We start from the raw sequence: 8516 nt of genomic DNA, 5'->3' as shown, positions 1-8516 counted from the left end.
GATGAAGTCACTGTTGAGTTCATGTTACAGGTGTTGCAGAAAGTGCAAGAACGCATCGTTCAGGGAGTCAACGTTAAATAACAATGTAATGGTTCTGACCGTGAGGTTGTTGAGACCGACGCAGGCGTCCTGCAGCAGGGACAACCCTTAAATGTGCATCGTTGTGGAGGGGTTCAGGGCAGTCAACTAGATTGTAAACAGGTAGTCCCCGGGTTAAGAACCGGTTCTGTTTTTGTCTTAAAGTCCAATTTGTACGTTACTCGGAACAGTTACGTTCCAGACCCTGAAACCAACGGATCATTTGGACGACGACTCAAGAGTCCCAGAGTCGTCCCACACTGCTCCTCATGCAGGTGTCACAACTGACTCTGGATCTGATCTTTAAACAGGACACTTTGGTTTGAAAGAAGAAGAAGAAACAGTCTTTAATTGTCACACCACACTACAACACATGCTTGCACACACACACACACACTTTGATGGTGCTGGTGAAATGGTTCCTCTGCATTGAACCATCCTGGCTTGTCCTTCCTCCGGGGGCACAGCCAGGAGCAGTGGGCAGCGTACGTGGACGCGCCCGGGGACCAGGTGATAAGTGTCCATCGCTGGTCAGACCATGATGGGTGCATGTTTTTGGTGGAGGTCCTTACTGACGTGAGGTGGAGGAAACCCCATGTGAGCACGGGGAGAACATGCAAACTCCACACAGAAAGGCTCCTGTTTGGGAGATAACCCACCGGAGCACGGTGCCAACAGCGCCCCAGGCGGGAATCGAACCCAGGACCTTCTTGCTGTGAGGCAGCAGTGCAATGCACTGCCACACCGTGCCATTGAGTGAAGCTCAGGGATGGTTTACACTGAGGACCTGGTTGAAATATCTTCTGTTATATAAAAACACCACAACACCGTCCCTTCTGCGTGGAAGTCCAACATTTATCTGTGGAGTAAAAAGAAGCAGATCCACAGGTTCTATTGTATTTTATTGGTCGACATGCAAACAACGATGAGTGACGTAGAAGTCGGGTGTTAAGAGCAGGTGTGAAGGTTCCACAAACAGATAAATATAAAATCCTGTCGTCCGCTCCGCTCAGCAACAACTTTATTATATATTGACATTACAAACAGGGAACGTTTGGGGCTCCAGCTGCTCGTTGGGTGACTCCACCCGCTACCTCATGTTTACGGCTCCACCCGCACCTTCTACGCCCAAAACATCCACAACGTTGTGCCAGAAAACAAGAACAGCAAACAGGAAGCAGCAGCTGCTCCAGTCCTGCAGCGTGAACCAAGCTTCTCTACAAAGCAGGTCGTCGTGTAGCCGCTCCACTTCCCTTCTGCACGTTGTCATGACAACAAACCGCATCATGGGATACCTGCAGCGCGTGCAGACCATGTTCCACCAGATGTAGTTGGTCATCCTGTTACTTTTCACATACTAAACACAGATTTGGTGCAGTAAATGCTAGTTTAGTGGGTCTCAACGTGGGGTCCGGGGCCCCTCAGGAGGTCCCTCAGGAGCGTCAAGGGGGTCCTCTGCTTCATTAGTGGGACGTCGGGTCAGTTTGGTAAAGACACCGTTCAGGATGTTTTCGTCCAATTTGACCGAACTGAATCAAACAAACATTTTGGAAACAGAACTTCTCTTTTCAACCAAGCGACTCGTCTCCGCTGTGGTGGGGGCTGCAAAACGGAGGGAGATTTTGGGTGTAGGGTGGAGGAGCTTGCATGTACGATGTGACGGAGCGGGGAGCGAGTGTGGTTGGTTGGTTGGTTGGTTGGTAGTTCAACTCCCCCCGGTGCTGCCTGACGAGGAGGGCGCTGCTGTGGAGCTGCCGCTGTTTTGGCCTTTTCCTTTGTGCCGCTGACCGCCTCTCCTCCGCCCACCGCCTCCACCCGATTTTTGCTGCAGAAGAAACAGGATTGGGAGTGTGGAGGAGCATGGATGGACATGGTAGAGTTAAACTGACTCCAACCTCTCATTCCTGTGAAGGACGAGTGTCGGGGGGTAAAACCATCTCATGCTAACCAACATGCTAACCAACATGCTATAAATCAGAAGGAAAACTCCAGTGTTTTCACCCAGATTCATCCCTGTGTGTCAAGTACAGAGTGTGAATTTGTGCTAGCTTAGCTCAACGCACGGCTGCAGATGGGATCCACTAGCCTAGCTCCTGGATGCTGGAAGGGGGAAATCCGCCTTCCAGCGTGGGAGATGCATGGTGTGTCGTTACGAGCAGGGTTGCCAGTTCAGTCAATACCTGGCAACCCTCCAAAAAACTGGAGCATCCTTGTAAGACCTTGTGTGAATCGCACCGCTGTACCTTGTTCTCCTTGTTGCCCTCTTTTACCTGAGGGTCCTCGTCCTCCTCGTCCTGAAGCGGCCACGCCGCAGAGAGAAAGGAAAGAGGGAGGTGAGGGGACGATGTGCGCTTTGTGCTCAGTCAATGAGGGCGTGTCCCTCGGGGTGTCGGGTTTTGGCGTCCTCAGCGGACACCCCCCCCACCACCACTCCATCTTTCCTGAATCAGCGCCTCGCTCCCACCTGCTGTGCGGCGCTGGCACTGCGCACCGCGGCAGCGGCGTCCTCGTGGTGGTCCCTGCGGGGCGGGGCCTTCCTGGTCGACTGCATCTTGATTTCAGGAGGTTTGGAGTTGGATGGAAAGTTGTTGGTGGATTGAAGGAGCTGAAAACACATAAAATATATGAATAAAACATTTATCAACAATACTTCTTTGTGCTGCTCCCGTTAGTGGTGGCCACAGCGGTTCATCTGCCTCCAACACCTTGGGTTCTGTGCATTTTCCTCCCTGACACCACCCGCCTGCATGTCCTCCCTCAGCACCTCCATCAAGCTTCTTTGGCTTCCTCTTTTCCTCTTGCCTGGCAGCTCCACCCTCAGCCTCCTCCTCCCAATGTAACTCATCTCTCCACACGTGTCCAAACCATCTCAATCTGGCCTCTCACTTTTCCACCAAACTGTCCAACCTGAGCTGTCCCTCTAACGTCCTCATTCTTAATCCTGTCCATCCTTGTCCCTCCCAATGAAAACCTCCACATCCTCAACTCTGCCACCTCCACTTCATCCACCTGCCTTTTAGTCGGTGCCACCGCCTCTAAACTGTACAACATGGCTGCTCTCACTACCGTCCTGTACACCTTCCCCTTCCCTCTGGCTGGAACCCTTCTGTCACAGATCATTCTGGACACTCTTCTTCACCCACTCCACCCTGCCTGTACTCTCTTCTCCACCCGCTCCACCCTGCCTGTACACTCTTCTCCACCCGCTCCACCCTCCCTGTTGTCTCTTCTCCACCCACTCAACACTGCCTGTACTGCTGCTTTGAACGGTCGACCCCAAGTACTTGAACTCATCCCCCTTCTCCACCTCCACTCCTTGCATTCTCAGCTTTTCTCCGCCCTCCCTCCCATTCAGGCACATGTATTGTGTCTTACTCCTGCTGACTTTCATTCCTCTTCTCTCTAACGCAGCCTCCACTTATCCAGGCTCTCCTCCATCTGTTAACCTGTCCATCACCACTGCAACAAGAAAGGGCTCAGAGCTGATCCTTGATGCAGTCCCACCTCCACTTTGATGCCTTCGTCACGCCTACTTCACACCTTACTACTGTCTGACTGCCCTCATACATATCCTGTACCACTCTTACCTACTTCTCTGCCGCCTCCGACTTCCTCATGCAATTCCACACTTCCTCTCTCGGCACCCTATCATATGCTTTCTCTAAATCCACAAAGACGCAGTGCAACTCCCTCTGGCCTTTCCTGTACTTTTCCCCCAGCGTTCTTAAAGCAAACATGGCATCTGTAGTACTCTTTACTGGCATGAAACCATACTGCTGCTCGCTGATCCCCACCTCTCCTCTTAACCTCGCCTCCACTACCCTTTCCCACAGCTTCATGCTGTGGCTGATCAACTTTATTCCCCTGTAGTTACTACAGCTCTGTACGTCTCCCTTATTCTTGAAGATGGTACCAGTAAACTTCTTCTCCACTCCTCCATCATCCTCTCCCTTTCCAGGATGGTGTTAAACAGTCTGGTTAGGAACACCACTGCCATCTCACCTAAACATTTCCATGCTTCCCCAGGTTTGTCATCTGTGCCAACTGCCTTTCCACTCTTCATTCCATCACCAAGAGTCCTTGTCTTCCTTCCTCTTCCCGCATGATACACTGAGTACCTTCTTGGCCGTCTCCCTCACCTCTTCTGCAGTTGTTTCCCAGTCATCTGGTAACCGTTCATTCCCACCTATTGCCTGCCTTACCTCTTCCCTAAATTGCATGCAGCCCTCCTTCTTTTTCAACTTCTACCATTTTATCTTTGGCTCTTCTTTCACTCTCTTCCTCTTCTTGGCCTCCAGAGTCATCCTACAGACCACCATCTGATGCTGCCTAGCAACACACTCCCCTACCACCACTTTGCAGTCACTAATCTCTTTCAGACTGCACCTCCTGCATAAGATGTAGTCCACCTGTGTGCACCTTCCTCCACTCTTGTATGTCACCCTGTGTTCCTCCCTCTTCTTGAAATACTTATTCACAACAGCCAAATCCATCCTTTTGGTGAAATCCACCATCTGTCCTTCCACATTCCTCTCCTTGACACCATACCTACCCGTCACCTTCTCGTCACCTACGTCTCTGGTCCCTTGGCCAACATGCCCATTGAGATCTGCTCCAACGACCACTCTCTCTCCCTTGGGGACGCTCTCCACCACTGTAGCACACTTTCCGCTGGCACCCGGTTGGCTAACGGCACCAGTGGCGGTCGTTGTTAACCCGGCCCTCGACCGATCCGGTATGGAAATCACATTTGTTGTCCGCATGTTTGATTTGCATGGTTTTTACGCCGGATGCCCTTCCTGACACAACCCTCTCTATTCACCCGGGCTTGTGACCGGCACTGATGATACCTGGGCTTGTGCATCCCCAGTGGCTAGATTATTTATCACCAATACTATAATAATAATAATAATTATTATTATAATAATAGTAATGTTCTGTTGTTACTGCTGGATTGGACTCGAACCATCACACCTTCACACTAGATACAATAAACATCTCTCCACCTCTGTCTCTCCACCTCTCATCTCCGTTTTGAAATATGGATTCCTCTCATCTCCACCCATCTACCGCATGAAACCACTGAGTCAAGGATGGAGCCGCACCTCCAGCAGAGGGGTGAGCCCCGCCCGCAGGTTCTCTGTTACCTTGGTGATGGTGCCCACGGCCTTGGTGCGGCCCTCCCTGAACACCAGCCGCTGCTCGCAGTGCAGGTACTCGGGCGTCTTGATGAAGCGGAAGTGGACGGAGGCCTTGTCGCCCGTCCGCAGGCAGTCCCTGCTCATGGTGAGGATGGTGGCTGTCTGCCGTATACTGCCACAGTGCACTGAGAGAGAGAGGGGGAGAGAGACAGGAAGAGGGAGAGAGACAGGGAGGGAAGGGGGTAGACAGACAGGATGACAGTGGTGATTTCAGTTTCTTAGTAATTTCAGCTTTTAAATTCAAACACTGAAGTTTTAAATGTAAAACAAACATGAAAAGTTTCAGCCCTGGGTGAGACGAGCGTCGCCATGGAAACCATCCACACTTTGAAGGAGGTGGAGGTGGAGGTGGAGGGTGGCTGCAGCGTGGACATCGGCACCGTTTCAATTGAATTTCATTTATTTTGTTGAAACATCAAACATGAACACGGGCGCAGCACCGACGCTGCGCTACGTCAGCACCACCGCCATCTTGAAGCAGATTGACCTGTAAACAGGAAGCTGCGCTGCTTCTGGATCAAATGCATGATAATGTTTACATTTCTCCACCCATTTCAGTCTTTTATATTCAAGGTTTATGATCTAGGTGGAGGAGGGTGGAGCAACCTCCACCACCTCCACTAGCAGTTGCTCATTGACTGACGCACTTCCATGAGGCGCACCGCCCTAACTCCATCATTTTTCCCGGGGGTTCGTACCCGGGTGCAGTCTGAACGCATCGTGATGGAGGCTCATAAGGAAGTGATCTAAACGCTGACGGTGTCGTGACATCATCATTACCTCCATGATGAAAAGGTCAAAAGTGTTTATCGCTCCTTGAAGCATCCACCCATTGTTTTACCTCAAACTACAACCAAGCTGTTCATTTTAACATGATGGAAACTTCAAAACAGAACCACGCCCAAACTGTTCCACACCTCCCTTTATGCTATGTCACGCTGTGCTGCTGCCCCTGCTGCTACTTTACTACGTCACCTCCCTTTATGCGACGTCACGCTGTGCTGCTGCTACTTTACTACGTCACCTTCCTTTATGCTACATCACGCTGTGCTGCTGCTACTTTGCCATGTCACCTCCCTTTACGCTACATCAGCCCGTGTTGCTGCTACTTTACCACGTCACCTCCCTTTATGCTACGTCAGGCTGTGTTGCTGCTACTTAACCACGTCACCTCCCTTTACACTAGGTCAGGCTGTGTTGCTGCTACTTTACCACGTCACCTCCCTTTACGCTACGTCAGGCTGTGTTGCTGCTACTTTACCACGTCACCTCCCTTTATGCTACGTCAGGCTGTGTTGCTGCTACTTAACCACATCAGCCTGTGTTGCTGCTACTTTACCACGTCACCTCCCTTTACGCTACGTCAGGCTGTGTTGCTGCTACTTTACCACGTCACCTCCCTTTACGCTACGTCAGGCTGTGTTGCTGCTACTTTACCACGTCGTGAATAAGCTGTGGATCCACCACCTTCCACCGCAGCGTTTGGGATTCATCAGCCCAAGGTGTTATTTCCAACACCCCACCCCCACCTCACCCGACCCCACCCGACCTCCACCCCAGCCGTTGGTTTTGGCCGATTTCGACCCGATAATGATACTGAAAACTGATCGGTGTAAACGTCGACCTCTCCAGTGAAGGAAGAACCAAACCTCCATGATGGAGCTGCCAAACGTACCAACTCATGTCTGTGTAACGGTACCTGGCTAATTACAGAGTGTGTGTGTGTGTGTGTGTGTGTGTGTGTGTGTGTGTGTGTGTGTGTGTGTGTGTGTGTTGCACCCACCCATAGCCTGGTAGCGAGGGGAGATGGTGGTGGGGTGGTGCAGAACAAGGATCTCTGCCTCAAACTCCCACGTGGCCTGAGGGCTGAGCCGCGGCGAGACCATCACCATGCCCTTCCTGATGGAGGAGCGCTTGATCTGCGGAGGTGGAGGAGGAGTGGAGGAGGAGAGGAAAGATAAACGGAGGTGGAGGAGGTGGAGGAGGACAACATCTCCCAACACCGTGATCTCTGCACCACCTGTAGGGAAATGTTCTTTGGACACAACTTTATCTCCAGGTTCCACCAGGAGGGGGTGGAAGATGAGCTACTGTCCCATCTGGTCACTACGTCACATCACTACGTCACATCACTACGTCACATCACTGCATCACATCACTACGTCACATCACTACGTCACATCACAACATCACATCACCGCATCACTACGTCACATGAGCGTCCTGACATCTGACATGTTTAATGTTGAAAGCGCTGCTTCCATCCTGTGAGGAACCTTCCTCAAAATCATCTTCTTTCCTCCGTCAACTATGGGAACGTGTGTTTTGTTCAGTCATTGTAATTCTGCCTACGTCGTCTTTGTTCATTCCTTTTAAAAAAGGTGGAGGTGCCGTTTGCTTCCACACCGAATTAACACGAGACAATGACATGACGGAGAAAAGCAGCTGCGGTGACGTAGCAGCAGCCGTCATAGCGTCCCGGTCGGCCCCGGACGCTCCGCTCGCACCTTCTTGAGGGCGAAGGAGGCCGTCTGGCCGCCGCGCACCTCCTTCACCGCCATCCGCTTGCGGTGGATGGATTTGACGGTGATGGGCAGGAAGCTCCCCAGGGGGTCGGGGCCCAGCAGCATGGTGTCGTTCAGACGGATCAGGCCGCGCAAAGTCGTCCCCGACACCACGGTGCCGACGCCCTGGAGGGTGAGGGTGGTGTCACACGGGTCCTCACTTTGATACCAGTACAAGTGTGTGTGTGTGTGTGTGTGTGTGTGTGTGTGTGTGTGTGTGTGTACCGGTACTGAGTAGGTGTCGTCGATCTGGAACTCGGCCAGCTGGTCGTCGCGGTACGACGTCCTGGACGACAGCAGGTTGAGGAACATCTTGAGCAGCTCCATGTTCTCCCCCGACACGTTGGAGACCTGGAAGACGGGGCACACCCTGCGGGCGGAGGGAGGGGGGAGGAGGGGGGAGGGCTCTTCGCACGTTGGATGACAACCATCTCATCTTATTATCACATGTCAACATTCATCCAGTGCCGTAAAGCGTCAAAGCAAATAAACATCTGAGAACTCATATGATCAAAATATCCCATAATAAGCAGAGTTGAGATGGAGACTGGAGCACACCCCCGACTCATCCCTCAGTCAACTCCCACCAGTCGGTTATGAGGCGTTCCAAAACGACACCCGACACATGGACACCATCGCACCACCCGGTCACCTCCACGCTCAGCGCTGGCAT

General features: G+C 52.0%; 1 protein-coding gene across 1 annotated transcript in view; it reads right to left on the bottom strand.

Moving 5' to 3' along the window:
- Positions 1 to 627: 627 nt before the first annotated feature.
- LOC307236422 (GTP-binding protein 1-like) overlaps positions 628 to 8516 on the bottom strand; it is a 21459-nt gene continuing 13570 nt past the window's right edge. Inside the window, exons 8-14 of the mRNA XM_080008841.1 lie at positions 8069 to 8213; positions 7787 to 7969; positions 7063 to 7198; positions 5226 to 5404; positions 2543 to 2683; positions 2322 to 2372; positions 628 to 1903 (exon numbers count right to left, since the gene is read on the bottom strand). Of these exons, the coding sequence (XP_079864967.1) occupies positions 1784 to 1903; positions 2322 to 2372; positions 2543 to 2683; positions 5226 to 5404; positions 7063 to 7198; positions 7787 to 7969; positions 8069 to 8213 (955 nt within the window). The 3' untranslated portion in view covers positions 628 to 1783. The remainder of the gene's footprint in view (positions 1904 to 2321; positions 2373 to 2542; positions 2684 to 5225; positions 5405 to 7062; positions 7199 to 7786; positions 7970 to 8068; positions 8214 to 8516) is intronic.

This window comes from Zeus faber (genome assembly GCF_960531495.2).
Source record: "Zeus faber genome assembly, chromosome: 11".
Taxonomy (NCBI): domain Eukaryota; kingdom Metazoa; phylum Chordata; class Actinopteri; order Zeiformes; family Zeidae; genus Zeus; species Zeus faber.
The sequence above is the reverse complement of the archived record's forward strand: the minus strand, read 5'-3'. Positions and strand labels throughout refer to the sequence as shown.